Consider the following 16016-nt stretch of genomic DNA (forward strand, 5'->3'; position numbering starts at 1 on the left):
TTTAACTTTTTAAATATTTGGATGTAATGTTTAATTCATACTTTCTCTCTAATTCAATAAAGATAATAAAAAATAAAAGATACATAGTAATAATAATAACAACAACAACAACAACAATAATAGCAATAACGACGATAACAAGAACGACGTTTAAATACAACGCGCTTTTGCATGGGACCACGCTGAACCATGGAAAAGCAGTACGCATGCGCGCCCCGGGGCGTTCGGCATTTCATTTTGCCCGCCCCGCTTGCCTTCCTTGAGAGGCAGAGCGCATGCGCACTGGCCAGCCTGGCATTCTTCGGCCCTTGCGGGAGGGAGATGGAGCGAGCAAGCGAGAAAGGAGGCGGGGCTAGGCAAGGAGCGCCCTTTCCCGATTGGCTCCTTTTCCACGGCCTCCGGGCCCCGCCCCTCCCGGCGAGCCGCCACGTCAGTCACAGCTACGCCCGCCGCCGGGATCCTGCGCCTGCGCGCTGGGAGGCGCCTGGCCGCTTCTCCCCTCAGCCGGCGTCTCGCGAGGGGGGGGGGGTGGAGAAGGCGGGAGAGCGCGGCGCGTGCACGCGGAGGGTAAGTGCGTGGGGAACGTGGGCGCGCGTGGGTGAGGGGGGAGTAAATCAACGGGGGGGGCAGGAGACGGGGAGAGCCCTATGGAACCTAGAGGGACGAGAGCGCCTCTGAGCATGGGCAGAGCGCCTGCCGGCTAGCCAGGGGGAAGGGGGCTTCCAGGCCAGCCAAGACTTCTTCCCTTTGGAACCTCTCGCTTCTTATGGGCGGGGGATAAAATCTTGCCCGTTGCCTCAAGGATTGCAAGGACCCTCCAGGTCCCCCCCCCCGTTGCAGGTGTGGCGGCGCCTCCCAGGTAAGCTCTTGGAGGGGGGGGGGTTGTAACATGGCAGGTGCCATAGCTGTCAACCTTCCCTTTTTTTGCTGGAAATTCCCTTATTCCAGCGACGTTTCCCGCTGCTATCCTGTAGACTGTCCCCAGGACAGGTGAGGCTGCCGGTTCCTTACTTTCGAGGCTCCCCAGGACAGGTGAGGCTGCTGGTCCCTTATTTTCGAATCTGAAAGTTGACAGCTATGGCAGGTGCCAGTCTGGTTTTAAAAAAAATGGTATTTATTAATTTTTTAACATTTCCAACACACTTCAAACAAAAAAAGGAAAAAGGGGAAAAAACCAATGCAAATACAATACAAAATTGCTACATGGACTAAAAAAACAAACAAAAACAAGCAAAAACAGTTTAAAAACACCTCAAACATTTTCAATATCTTATACAGTGGTGCCCCGCAAGACGAATGCCTCGCAAGACAAAAAACTCGCTAGACAAAAGGTTTTTTCATTCGCGATTTGCCTCGCAAGACGAATTCCCCTATGGGCTTGCTTCGCAAGACGAAAACGTCTTGCGACTTTGTTAAACCGTTTAAACCGTGCTTCGCAAGAAGAAAAATTCGTTAGACGGCAAAAATTGCGGAACGAATTAATTTCGTCTTGCGGGGCACCACTGTATTTCATTCACTTATTTCCAACGACCTCTTCCCACCTCCCTTTTTGTATTCCACTTCTATTATTTGTTTCAGCAATTCCTTTCCATCTTACTCTGTTTTCTGTTCTATAATTATCTTAACACATTCTTGCCATACTTTTCCTTTAATTTTCTATTAATCTATCTATACCTAATTCCTTATGACATTTCTGCTAAAGCCATATAATTTCATTCCAACATTTTTCTAACATTCCTTAATTTTACAATATCTCTATAAATGGTCTTTAAACTTTTTCCAATCTTCTTCCACCGACTCTTCTCCCTGGTCTCGGATCTTGCCAGCCATTTCCGCCAATTCCATATAGTCCATCAATTTCATCTGCCATTGTCCAACGCTTCAATGTTTTCAAAAAGCAGCCATTCTCTCAACCAGCAAAAAGCAGATAGTTCACAGCAAAATTTAAAGGTCTGGCAGGGCAGGTCCACCCCCTTCTTTGGCATCCATCAATATCTTAAGTTTGACTCGAGGCTTCCTGTGCCAGTCTGGGATCGCAGCTCCCAGGCAGCAGGGCTGTGTGATCACTTGCCTCTTATTTTTGCACGTTTTGTGTGTTTTTTTGCAAGATGCTCCCCTGAACCTTCCTTTTTGCTACACCTGAGTGATCTGTGGCAGAAATGCATATTGGGCGCATAAACTGATTCAGGTGCGATCTGCTGTGGAGCTGGATTTGCTGATGCCCAGGTCCCGGTTCCATGGCTAGAAGACTCTCCCGAAATAAATTAAAAAATTAAAAAAAAATTGCCCAGTAGCACCTTAGAGACCAACTAAGTTTATTCTGAGTATAAGCTTTTGTGTGTATGCACACTTCTTCAAGAAATACTCTCTGTGTTTCTATATACCTGTATATGAGAGAGTGGCTAAGAGTTTTCAGACTCGGACATGGGAGAGCAGGGTGCGAATCCTCCCTTGGCCATGAAGCTCTCCCTGGGCCATTCCCTGCCTCTCAGCCTAACCCGCCTCACAGGGCTGTTGTGGGGATTGAAGGAAGCGTCTGTCTGGCCTCCCAGTTGTCAGGCTAAGGGAGCTGGGCATGTTTAGCCTGGAGAAGAGGAGGTTAAGGGGTGATATGATAGCCATGTTCAAATATATAAAAGGATGTCACATAGAGGAGGGAGAAAGGTTGTTTTCTGCTGCTCCAGAGAAGCGGACACGGAGCAATGGATCCAAACTACAAGAAAGAAGATTCCACCTAAACATTAGGAAGAACTTCCTGACAGTAAGAGCTGTTCATCAGTGGAATTTGCTGCCAAGGAGTGTGATGGAGTCTCCTACTTTGGAGGTCTTTAAGCAGAGGCTTGACAACCATATGTCAGGAGTGCTCTGATGGTGTTTCCTGCTTGGCAGGGGGTTGGACTCGATGGCCCTTGTGGTCTCTTCCAACTCTAGGATTCTATTCTATGATTCTAGAGCTGGCAGGGAAAGAAGCCCAGTCCGGCTTGTGGGCTTTTCAGTGGGGCATATGCCTGGCACCCGTGAGAACGAGATACTGGACTAGGCAGATCTTTGGCCTAATAGAAGGCGGCTTTTCTTATGTTTGTTCTTATGGGTTATTCATAGAATTGTAGAGTTGGAAGGGACCCCAACGGTCATCTAGTCCAGCCCCCTGCAATGCAGGGATCCTGACCTTAGCCGTCCTTGGGGGGGACTTGTACCACCAACTTTAAGGTTAACAGCCAGACATCATTTATTATATTATATTATACTCAAGGTCCATAAATAGCAACACCCTAGAGGTCCCGGGCCCTAAGGAAGTCAGATTAGCCTCAACCAGAGTCAGGGCCTTTTCCACACTGGCTCCGGCCTGGTGGAACGCTCTGCCTCATGAGACCAGGGCCCTGCAGGATCTGATCTCTTTCCGCAGGGCCTGTAAGAGTTGTTCCGCCTGGCCTTTGGCTTGGAGTCAATTTGATTCCCTCCCCCTCTTTCCTTTTTCCTTTCTCCTCCTGTGATGGAACTTCTATTTTGGGATTTCCCTGGCTTTTTTCTGGATAGCTGGCCTTGGTGAAGATTTGACGTTTTCATCCCCAAAAAGTTTTTTATTTGAGTTTCTACTGAAATGAGGCTGCATTTTAATGTTTTAATGTCGTATTTTAATCTTGTTTTTAAGTTGTATTTCAATCAGTTGTTTTTACCTGGTGTTAGCCGCTCTGAGCCCGGTCGGTCTTGGCTGGGTAGGGCGGGGTATAAATAATAATAATAATTATTATTATTACATTTATATCCCACCTTCCCTTCAAGGAGACAAGGTGACGCACACAATTCCGTTTAATCGTCACACCCACCCTGCAAAGTAGGCTAAAGTTAAACTAAGAGACAGCAACTGCCCCAACGTCACGCAGCAAGCTTCATGGCAGGGTAGGGATTTGAACTCTCGATCTCCCACACCCTGTTCCAGCGCTCTTTAAGCATTTTGCCGCAATGGGTTAGAAGGGAAGATGCCAGCAGCTAGTGAGAGCTGTGGAACATCTACGTCTCTGAAATAAATATCCAGTAAAATGTAATTCTTTCAGTCAAAGAGAGTTGAGCTCAAATGACAGCATGGGGTTGCTCCTTTAGGAATGGTGTGCCAAGTCAGACGAGAAGGATAACTGTGAATTCACGCCCACTTTTCTACAAATGTACACGGATGCAAAATGTAGCCAGCTATTTCCTTGTTTGCTTTCTTCACATTATAGCAAACATTGCCTTCATGTCATTCTTTACCCTTAACAGTTGACTCAACTGCAGAACTTATTTCTGTATGTTGAACAGGGATCCGTATACCTTGCAACAGAGGTGTTGCCGTCAAGGAAAGAGGTCTGGCATTGAGAGCTGCTTTAGGTCTGGATTTGGCCAGTGGAATTCTTCACTCTTCCTATGAACAGCAGACACCCCCTTCCAATCCACACAGATGAACTTATTTTGTCATACTGTGTACTGCCTTAATAACTCCAGACTGTGAATCAGTTTATAAATTGGTGGTGTTGTTTTTTTAAAAAGTATTTTTTAAAAAGTACTCCTGGTTCCACCAGTGGCTTGTTATATGTTACCAGCTGCACTGGCTCCTGGTGGAGTACAGAGTCAGGTTTAAGGTGCTGCTTTTGACCTTTAAAGCCCTATGTGGCCTAGGACCTACGGGACCGCCTCTCCTGGTATGTTCCACGGAGGACCTTAAGGTCCACAAATGACAACACCTTGGAGGTCCCAAGTCACAAGGTGGTTAGATTGGTCTCAACTAGGGACAGGGCCTTTTCAGTACTGGCCCCGACTTGGTGGAACGCTCTCCCACAAGAGACCAGGGCCATGCGGGACTTGACATCTTTCCGCAGGGCCAGCAAGACAGAGCTGTTCCACTGGCCTTGGGTTTGGACTCAGTCTGACCCTTATGTTTCCCTCCCCTTATGGTTCTGATCCATGGGCTACTTTTAAAATGAGGCTGCATTTTAAATTGTATTTTAACCCTTATTTTAATAAACTGGTTTTTGTTTGTTTGTTTTCCCCTGTTACGTTTTATTGTAATTTTATTGGTGTTAGCCGCCCTGTGCCCGGCTCTGGCCGGGGAGGGCAGGGTGTGTGTGTATATATAATATAAATATATTATTATTATTATTATTATTATTATTATTATTATTATTATTATTAAGATGGGGGAACCTGTGATCAGGTGCCTTTGGACTCCAGCTCCCATCATCCCTTTCACTGTCCATTCTGGCTGGGGCTGATGGGAGTTGGAGTCAACAACACTTGGCGGACCACAGGTTCCCTACATCTGCTATACAGCATGGGAAAGGGACCTTTGAATCCTCGCCTTCACACTTTGCATTCTGTAGATCCCCAACATGCTGCCCTCCAGATGTTTTGAACTGCAGGTCCCACCAGCCCCAGCCAGCGCGGTCAGCAATGACGGAGCTTTTAGTCTGGATCACCTTATAGATCACGTGTTAAGGGTAGCCAAGAATTGGTGCAGTGAGTTCTACTGGCACTCATTTTGGCTTATGAACATTAGCGTGGGGAAATGATTGTTGGTGTGTACAAGACCCTTCCCTTTTGCCTGCTGATACACAAAAGGGGAAGGATGAAATTGGCTACCTACTTTCAGTCTTTGCAGAGATGACTGGCTTTAGGCAGACTATAAGAGAAAGCTCACTCTCTTGGCTGGAATAATGCTAATTTCTTGTAATTTTGTGGTCTGCACAAATTACAGTGTGAATGATAGTAGCCCTTGCTCTGTAAAATGTTTTGTAATTTTGTTCCCCTGAGAAATGAAAGCCCTCCAAACACAAACATGGTTATCTAAAAGTTCATATTCTGTGCTTGGGGTGTTTGTTTAACCCCAGATCCTGGTGTATTATTTAGTTCAAAGAACCTGTCTGATGAAAAAGTAAATATTGCTTTAATGTTAACCTTTTGTTGCGTCAGAGACATCAAGGTAATAGGCTGCTATGCAGTCATGTTCTTATTTATCTTACATTTCAGAAGGGTGGCATTGATATGGAATGTATATTTTAATGTCTGAAAGTTTCGGTACAAGTGTCAAATATTTTTAGATGGTATCTTTGAATCACATGCATTATTACGATTTTATGTTTTAGCTGTGAGTTAAAGTAAGGAACATGGCTAGTTTAAAAGATATTTGGAAGAGGAGCAACAGCAGCCCCTTGTCAAATTCTTATCTCTCTTGGCCCCTGAAAGGAATAGTTTAAATTATTCCTGTGTTCTAGATGCCATTTTTCTAGCATTTCTTAACCTGGGGAAAAATTTGTGTATTTGCACTGGCGCTGTGGGTTAAACCACAAAGCCTAGGACTTACCGATCAGAAGGTCGGCAGTTCGAATCCCCCAATAGGGTGAGCTCCCGTTGCTCGGTCCCTGCTCCTGCCAACCTAGCAGTTCAAAAGCACGTTAAAGTGCAAGGAGATAAATAGGTACCGCTCCGGCGGGAAGGTAAACAGCGTTTCCATGCGCTGCTCTGGTTTGCCAGAAGCGGCTTAGTCCTGCTGGCCACATGACCCGGAAGCTGTACGCCGGCTCCCTCGGCCAGTAAAGCGAGATGAGCGCCGCAACCCCAGAGTCATCTGTGACTGGACCTAACGGTCAGGGGTCCCTTTATCTTTTACTGGGACAGAAGGCAAGTCAAAATTGGGAGCAGAGCCATAGGCTGCCTGGAAAGTTTAGGACAAGACAAAGGTCAGTTTGGCATTATTTAAGGCTGGTCTAAGGACTGAAACACCCAAAAGCTGTTAGCCACATTGAGTAACTGCATGGGGTTAGAAAGGCAGTAAATAAACTTAAAACGAGCAAGAAACATAGAAACGCTAAACTATTTCCAAATGTGAATCATTGTGTTTTTCAATTCCAGTACGCCAGTTGCAGTCTCAGCTGCCATGATGCCTGCAGCAACAGTAAAGCCTGACACCACGCCATTGTATGACCCTCGCCTCCTTCAGGAACTGGACTGGAGTCAGAATACCGTGACGTTTTCTCCTGCTATTTCTCCTGTGGAACCGGGCAGTGGTTTAGTTTTGCGACCACTTTGCATTGCCGACATCAACAAAGGTACAGCTCACTTTTCTCTGAATGCCTAAGTCCACTTGAACTCAAAGGCTACATATGCACATCATAACCCAGGAATGCATTCAAGGACAACGGCCAGAGCAAAATATTAAGTCTTACAGTGGATAGTTTTGTAGAAAATGCATTGTAAGAAGAGCAGGACTGTTGGTCTTGGATAGGCGGGGCTTAAAATAATTCCGTGTTTATGGAAGACTATCTTACTCGGCTACAAGTGATCGCCAAAGAAAAATAATTCTGAATGTAGAAAGCACTGTCTGCTTTGCTAGGTTTTGTGTGGTTCCTCTCCTCTGCTATTTTGTGTGTGATTTTCCATTTTTGGGGGTGTTTTTATTAACTTTATTCTATGCTGCCCTGATAGCTTTGCTGAAGGGCTGTCTAAAAATCTTGCCCATTTCACTACACTTGAAGAACTGTAGTGGCTTCTTGGTTCTTGTCTCCCACATCACTCCAGACACTGAATTGTGGACACTACCTGTGGAATCTCTACTTGAATATCGAGTTTTGTGCTTGCCTTGAAGAATACATTTATGCAAACTCTTTCTCTCTCTTGCAGGCTTTTTAAAAGTTTTAGGTCAACTGACTGAAACGGGAAGTGTGAACCCTGAGCAATTCATCAGTGAGTACCTTGTTGTATTTTGCAGCTTGGATGAAGGGAACGGGGGGTTTGCTTCAGTGCAGCTGTCTCACTGACCTTGTTTGGCTTCGAAAAGAGATGCCTTGTTGGTAAATCATGTGTTCATGGGTGTGAGGAGTGGTTTAAGTAGCAAAAAAAGCAGGGGGAACCCAGTCATTGGGCAGCCTATACATTTGGCTACATCGACAGTTACACATCGCTTGCCTTTCCCATAAGAGACCCTCACATTCTATTCACCTGCTTGTCAAGGGTTAGGTGCAGTATATCCTGGCAGGTCGTTTTTAGGTGCCAGGCAAAATCGTTTCTCTATAACTAGGCCTTTCTTATAACAAAGTTATAACTATAACTTTGGCTGATTGAACATTCTAGGGCCTTTTAAATGTGTTTGTGGGAGGGGAGGTTATTGGTTTGCTTTTGCTTTTGTTTTATTAAGTATTTTGTGTTCCCATTTTGTATTTTTATGTTGTCAACTGCCCTGGGATACAAATTTAGTAAGTAAGTAAGTAAGTATGTAGTAGTAAGGTAAAGGTAAAGGGACCCCTGACCATTAGGTCCAGTCACGGTCCGACTCTGGGGTTGTGGCGCTCTTCTCGCTTTATTGGCCGAGGGAGCCGGTGTACAGCTTCCGGGTCATGTGGCCAGCATGACTTAGCCGCTTCTGGTGAACCAGAGCAGCGCACGGAAACGCCGTTTACCTTCCCACGAGAGCGGTACCTTTTGATCTACGTGCACTTTGACGTGCTTTCGAACTGCTAAGTTGGCAGGAGCAGGGACCGAGCAACGGGAGCTCACCCCGTTGCGGGGATTCAAACTGCCAACCTTCTGATCAGCAAGTCCTAGGCTCTGTGGTTAGACCCACAGCGTCACCCATGTCCCATGTATGTAGTAGTAGTAGTAGTAGTAGTAGTAATAATAACAACAACAACAACAACAACAACAACAACAATAATAATCTGGGTATGCAAACCTGAGCAGAGCTATAGGAAAACCCCATACCAGGGGAATGTAGATCCTCTTACCAAGAATGCTCCTACCTGTATTTTCTAGAAACATTCGAACACATGAAGAGTTCTGGGGACTACTACGTTACAGTAGTGGAAGATACTATTTTAGGAGAGATTGTGGCTACTGCAACTTTAGTCATAGAGCACAAGTTTACTCACTCGTGTGCAAAGGTATGTTGGGTAGTGCGGGAAATACTGTTGCTGTGAATAAGTTCTGGCACTTTCTAGTACTCAGCGGCTAAGTGGTATTGCCTGTCTTCACAGAGGGGAAGAATAGAAGACGTTGTTGTAAGCGGAGAATGCAGAGGAAAACAACTTGGGAAATTGTAAGTGGCTGTTAATCGTCTGCAGTAGCTTACCAGCCGGGTTGTGGGGAGTGGTGTCAGCTGCCTCTCCTGCTATGCCCCATGGAGAGCCTCAAGGTCCATAAATAGCAACACCCTAGTGGTCCCGGGCCCTAAGGAAGTTAGATTAGCTTAAACCAGAGCCAGGGCCTTTTCAACACTGGCCCCGGCCTGGTAGAACGCTCTGTCTCATGACACCAGGCCCTGCAGGATCTGATTTCTTTCCGCAGTGCCTGTAAGACAGAGTTGTTCCACCTAGCCTTTGGCTTGGAGCCAATTTGATTCCCTCCCCCTCTTTCTTTTTTATTTTCCTTTCTCCTCCTGCGATGAGGCTACATTTTAATATTTCAATATTTTAATGTTGTATTTTAATTTTGTTTTTAAGTTGTATTCATTCAACTTATTTTTATTATTGCTTGTTAGCCGCCCTGAGCCCAGCCTTGGCGCCTTCATTACGTATTTTTAAGCCCGACAAAAACTTTCCTCTTCTCCCAGGCCTTTGCCGGATTAAGCAAGCTATGGTTTTTTAAACTGTAGGAGGTGTTGTTTGCTTGTTACTACGTTATGCATTCTTTTGTTTTTATACTGTAAGCTGCCCTGTGACCCTTAGATGAATGGTGACACAGAAATTTAATAAAAAAACAAATAAAAATCACCAATGGTGTCTGACGCTCTCCCCCAAACACACATTCTGCAAGGCTAAACTTCTTCTAAAGCAATAAATTGATATTTATATAGCACCTTTCAAGCATCCCAAACTAGTCATATTCATTCTTTGCAACCATTCTGTAATATGGGGCCGGTATTATCCCTCTGTTCCAGGAGTGAGGTTGAGGCAAGTGGCTTTCTGAAGACCACGTAGCCTTATGACAAGTTCTCAACACTTGATTCGGCAATTTTACAGCTCATACCCTTTGCCCATGGATGGGGAATTTGTGGGTCTCCAAATGATGTTGGATCGATTCACACCAGCCGCGCCCAGTATGACATATGCTCAGAGTTGATCTGGTGGGCCACAGCTTCATCACCCTGATTTGAGTCTCCTAAGCACTTCCAGAAGTGTGGTGCTGCAGCTGGGAGCGTTGGGCTTATGGGAACATAAAGAGCTGTCTTATACAGTGGTACCTCGGGTTACATACTGTCAGGGGCTCAGGAACAGAGGCACAGGGGAGAGAGGAGATGGAGAGCGAAGGGGAAGGATCTGAGGGCAGCGTAGGGGAGTATGGCAGTGACCCGAGAGATTCCATGAGCTTCTCCAGCGAATCAGAAGATTCCCAGAAGGAGGCGCCGATGGTCAGGGCAAGGGGGGCCAGCGGGGACTCCCAAAGCAGGAGCTGGAGATCAGGGCCAGCTTCCCCACCAGAGCGTAGTGGGGGGGAGGAGTCCCAGGTGTCAGGGCCAGCGTCTCCTCCAGCAGGGAGAGGAGTCGAGACTGACCAAACCTCCAGCGGAGAGTGGGGGAACGGAGGGGAGGTCAAGTACAGCTAGCCTCCCCGAAGGGGGAAGCAGTGACAGGAGCAGTGTAACGGTCAGGAGGAAGGTTGCCGGCTGGGCGCGCGCGCCAAGTTCAAATGTACAGGCGCGCGGGACAGCAGAAAGCCCGGATCGGGAACCAGGTCCTAAAGCCCGCCGGAGGCAGGGGGAAGACTCAGGGGACTCAGCATCAGAAGAGTCTAGGAAGGGCGAGACCCCAGCTGACAGGCGGACCCAGAGGAGGAAAGAACAAAGGAAGAGGTAGAGCAAGGCTAGAGTCTTAAACTGGTGTCTGGGGGGGAGGAGACTCAGACGGAGCTTCAGCGGTCTAGAGTTTAAGACGTAGAACTGCACGCTGGGACTGTGAAAGAGAAACTGAACTTCAAGAAAGACTTTTGTATATAACAACGAACCAGCGTTGGTCCTTTGTGAGCTGGGACCTCGGGCAGCTCTGACACATACGCTTCAGGTTACAGACTCTGCTAACCCAGAAATAGTGCTTCAGGTTAAGAACTTTGCTTCAGGATGAGAACAGAAATTGTGCTCTAGCGGAGCGGCAGCAGCAGGAGGCCCCATTAGCTAAAGTGGTGCTTCAGGTTAAGAACAGTTTCAGGTTAAGTATGGACCTCTGGAACAAATTAAGTACTTAACCAAAGGTACCACTGTACAGTCAGATCTTTGGTCTATCCAGTTCAGTATTGTCTACAGTAAATGACAGCAGCCATCCGGTGTTTCTTAAGAGATGCCAAGGATTTAACAGGGAACCTTCTAATTGCTGAGCATGCAGCCTAATAACAATAACCAGATAGCTCTCCAGAAGCTCCAAATTCACATCCATACGCACACACCCCAAAACCTGTCTCACCTGAAGCCAGTTTATTTGTAACCTACCTTATTAGGTTACTTGGTTAAAACACAGCCCCTGATCTCCTTTGGATGTAAAGGTAACACCACCCCATCTCCGTTTGGACTCATTGTGCTTCTATTCTTTCCAACTGGCATAGTTCTTTGCTTGCCTTTTAGGCATTTAATCTGTACCCAAATTGCAGGACCCTGCCCAAGGTATATACTTCAAACCTCCTTCGAGAGGAATGTCTCCCTAGTTCAGTGGTTCTCAAAGGGTGTGGCAGGAGAGGGAGGCAAGGGTGGCAGGAAGATTCAAAGACAATCAAATAAATTTTTAAGCATTTCAGTCTAGTGTAGTATTGGGGGGGGGGTATACAACCAGAAACAGTATCCACACCTATCTTCAAGAGCATCAGCCATTCTTCTGCAGGTGAAACTCGGAAAATTAGAATATCGTGGAAAAGTTCATTTATTTCAGTAATTCAACTTAAAAGGTGAAACTAATATATGAAACTAATATATGAGAGAGACTCATGACATGCAAAGCGAGATATGTCAAGCCTTATAATTGTGATGATCATGGCATACAGCTGATGAAAACCCCAAATTAACCATCTCAGAAAATTAGAATATTAAATGAAATCAGCAAAACAAGGATTGCAAATAGAGAAATATTGGACCTCTGAGAAGTAGAAGCATGCATATATACTCAGTACTTGGTTTGGGCCCCTTTTGCATCAATTACTGCCTCAGTGCGGCGTGGCATGGATGCTATCAGCCTGTGGCACTGCTGAGGTATTATGGGTTTTCATCAGCTGTACATCATGATCATCACAATTATAACAAATAAATTAAATAAATAAGTAAATTATAACAAATAAAGGCTTGACATATCTTGCTTTGCATGTCATGAGTCTATCTCTCATAATAGTTTCACTTTTTAAGTTGAATTACTGAAATAAATGAACTTTTCCACGATATTCTAATTTTCCAAGTTTCACCTGGACAGTTCCCCATGATATCCTGTTGTGAACAGGGATTTTCAACTCTTGACAAATGTGAACAATCAGAAAAGAGAAAGGCTTCTTTGTGCTGATAAGATGAGTTTGTTTGAGAGCCAGTGTGGTGTAGTGGTGAAGAGCGGTGGACTTGTAATCTGGTGAACCAGGTTCGTGTCTCCACTCCGCCACATGCAGCTGCTGGGTGACCTTGGGCTAGTCACACTTCTCTGAAGTCTGAGTGTTTGTTGTGGGGGAGGAAGGGAAAGGAGAATGTTAGCTACTTTTGAGACTCCTTCGGGTAGTGATAAAGCGGGATATCAAATCCAAAAACACTCAAATTAGACCTAATACAAATGAGATTACCTGGCAAAAGCAAGCTCACACCTCTCATTGGGTCTTTCTACATACTTAAGGTACATATGTAAGAGGCTCATTTATAATTATATTTTGGGAATTATATTTTGGGAATTCTGGATGTCCCATGATCATATTATAAAATAGTTGCGTTCTGGGTTATAAACCAAGCACTGCTAGGAGTTGCTTCTTTTTGTTTTCCAATGTATTTATCAATAAAAAAAATTGGTGTGACACAAAGTAATTTTTATTCTGAACATGTGGCCCGGAGAAAAATTGAGAACCCCTGCCCTAGTTAAGAGACTCCTTTTGGACTTTCCTTATTCAATCACAACGACATATCTATTTCATCTTACTGTATACTCTCTCCCTCTGAAATTCTTGTCTCCTTCCACCTAAACATTAGGAAGAACTTCCCGACAGTAAGAGCTGTTTGACAGTGGAATTTGCTGCCAAGGAGTGTGGTGGAGTCTCCTTCTTTGGAGGTCTTTAAGCAGAGGCTTGGCAGGGGGTTGGACTCGATGGCCCTTGTGGTCTCTTCCAACTCTATGATTTCTTGCAGGGTTAGGGTTGGAAAGTGAGGGCTTCCTATTGTTTTCCTTTTGCTGAAAAGTGGCTCCTACTATCCATTTGGGCATGGTGGTGATGGCAGCAGTGCTGATGTGTAGATTCACGGTTGCCTGGTACATGCAGTTTGACGTCCTCTTGCAAGAACATACCCATAGAGTTTGTTTCAGAGTACAGTGGTACCTCTAGTTGTGGACACGATCCATTCTGGGGTGCCATTCGCACCCTGAAAAGTCTGCAACTAGAGCGGCGCTTCTGTGCAACCATGGAGCGCAAGAGCGCTTCTGTGTATGTGCGAAGCACGCAGAATGCTTTTGCGCATGCACAAAGCACACAGGATGCTTCTGTGTGCATGCGGCGAAACCCAAAAGTATCCACTTCCGGGTTTGCCGGGTTCTCAAGCCGAAAAGGCGCAACGTGAACCTAACGCAACACAAGGTATGACTGTATTAACTCTTCCTCCTTCTCCTAGATTGATGTCAACTCTCACATTGCTAAGTAAGAGACTGAATTGCTACAAAATCACTCTCGAGTGTCAGCCCAAAAATGTTGCTTTCTATGAAAAATTTGGATATTCAGTATCTGAAGAAAACTACATGTATCAAAGATTCTTCAATTAAAGAACTTCCAGCTGTAATCTCATGTAATGGACCGTTGGTGGAGGACTGTCTCTTTTCTCTTTGTCTCTTTTCTCTTTGTGGAAAGCAAATGGCTGCAAATGAAATTAACACCTCCAGAGATGGGACAACAAATACAGTACAGCAGACTTTGATTTAGGTTTCCTTGCTGACAGGAAACGTTTTAGAAGCCATTTCCTACTGTTAATGCTTTTTGCTAGCTGGGATGTGAAAGATTATTGCCAGGTGGGGGTGGTTTTTAACCAAAGGTTATATTTTTACCTGATTCCTTTCTTGCCTTGTATTTTTCTAAGTCTTGTGCTGTTTTGTGTTGCCAATTCAGTGGTGGTTAATGAGGCAGGACTGACTTGCGAGATTTCTAGTCATGTGGGTAGGAAAAATGCAAGGTCTGTACCAGGCTGTCACTGGTCTTGACGTTAGTACGCCTCAGATCTTCATTGGCCCCAGAAGAGCCCTGAAATGACTGATTTGTCGAGCAGCGGCCTGAGCGGTTCTATTAGTCCCCTAGCAGTCACAATTGGTAAAAATTATTGCTTAAAGAACCTGCATTTATAAAATATTGTATTCTTATCTCTTGTAGCTGTGAAAAGACTGTGGGGCCAAGGGGCCGTCTTTTCCAGCATGGGCTATATCACATGTATGCTTTGCAAAAGCAACCTTCTGCCATGCTAACCCACTCAAGCAGATGTTCCAGATCCCAAATCCACATCTCAGAGGCTCCCCCATGCTTTGGGGCTTTAGATAAAGCCATGTAGCACTTCTTGCCATGAGCCGGCAATAATGGTACAACTTTCCTCCCACCATTTCAGCTTGAAGGGGGCAGTCTTGGGCATTACAAGCAAATGAAGGGCACTGCAGAAAATTTTTGTAGTCGAGTAAATAGCTTTATAAAATATTACTGAGGGCTACTGTAAGCGGATTTCATGCATTTTGTGGTACTCTAAAAACTTTATTGGGGGTGACTAAAGTTATTTATTCAGTTTTTTTAAAAAAGCACTGTTAAGACATAAATAAACGAAGGCTGTTAAAATCTTTTGAATTATGGTCTTCCTTCTTCATTGGTCTAGATGTGCTCTAGTTGGACTGCTGTTTTACTTGGGTAATTTTGAGAAGTGTTAACGGAGTTCATCCACATGGGACAATTAAATACTGTTGGATGGAGAATATGTTTGAAGTTAAGTGGACCATAACCTGTGGAGGGGGGCTAATCCACAACTTAAAGTTCTAAATGAGATTGCAGATTCCATTGGCCTTTAAACTACAGTGGTGCCCAGCAAGACGAATGCCTCGCAAGACGGAAAACTCACTAGACGAAAGAGTTTCCCGTTTTGGAGGTGTTTCGCAAAACGAATCTCCTATGGGCTTGCTTCGCAAGACGAAAATGTCTTGCGAGTTCCTGGCGGTTTCCCCCCCTCCCCCCCTTTTCTAAGCCTAAAAGCCGCTAATAGCGCTAATCCGTCAATGGGCTTGCTTCTTGCTTCGCAAGACCAAAAAACCGCTAGACAAAGAGACTCACAGAACGGATTCTTTTCGTCTTGCAAGGCACCACTGTATAGCCAGGGAAAGGCGCGAGAGTCCCCCAGAGCCTGGTAAGCAAGGCGGACAGCTTAAAAGCGCTCTGCCTTTCATAGGGAGCAAGGCACCAGCTCCAGAACAGTAGGGGTGGTCTTGCAGGGGCGGTTTTAGGGCTGTTTTGGCTGTACATAATTTTGGCTTTATGTGCAAGTCCTGAAGCCTCACGTAAATTACGAATCATCTGTAGAGGTTTGAAGAACAGAAAACCAAAAATACTGGCAATATGGCTAGAAGGCTAAGTTCAGCAGTAAGGCTGTACAACCGCATTTGCCTGTCAGGAGTCAATTCTTGTGGATTTTCATAAAGCTGGGGGAAATTTATCTTCTTGGAGGCCTTTTCAGGGAAAAGCCAGAAAGGATCAAGAAAAGAGCAGCCATTTAATCTGGAAGAGACCTTGACTTTGCTCTTACGACTTCATGATGGCCAAAACAATGATTTCCAATAGCTACTAAAACTTGTTTCCTTCTGCCTCAAGCCTTGGGA

The 16016-nt window shown here is 45.3% G+C and overlaps 1 protein-coding gene across 2 annotated transcripts; it reads left to right on the forward strand.

The window, feature by feature from the left end:
* The first annotated feature begins 436 nt into the window (after positions 1-436).
* Positions 437-14997, forward strand: GNPNAT1 (glucosamine-phosphate N-acetyltransferase 1). Of its 2 annotated transcripts, none has more exons than XM_082219996.1 (6): positions 437-567; positions 6883-7079; positions 7651-7713; positions 8779-8906; positions 9000-9061; positions 13793-14997. In XM_082219996.1, the coding sequence occupies exons 2-6, from the start codon at positions 6908-6910 to the stop codon at positions 13938-13940; spliced, it is 573 nt and encodes a 190-aa protein (XP_082076122.1). In that variant the 5' UTR covers positions 437-567; positions 6883-6907; the 3' UTR covers positions 13941-14997. The 2 variants fall into 2 exon arrangements, with proteins under 2 accessions (XP_082076122.1, XP_082076121.1); XM_082219995.1 differs by lacking the exon at positions 437-567 and adding an exon at positions 837-859.
* Positions 14998-16016: the final 1019 nt, after the last annotated feature.

Source organism: Podarcis vaucheri (assembly GCF_965113315.1).
Source record: "Podarcis vaucheri genome assembly, chromosome: 1".
NCBI lineage: Eukaryota > Metazoa > Chordata > Lepidosauria > Squamata > Lacertidae > Podarcis > Podarcis vaucheri.

Bases quoted from the DNA above. Each gene is read 5' to 3' on its own strand.
- GNPNAT1 (XM_082219996.1), top strand. From the start codon at position 6,908: ATGATGCCTGCAGCAACAGTAAAGCCTGACACCACGCCATTGTATGAC. The intron at 7,080-7,650 runs GTACAGCTCACT...TCTCTCTTGCAG, and splicing joins CATTGCCGACATCAACAAAG to GCTTTTTAAAAGTTTTAGGT. The intron at 7,714-8,778 runs GTGAGTACCTTG...TGTATTTTCTAG, and splicing joins GAACCCTGAGCAATTCATCA to AAACATTCGAACACATGAAG.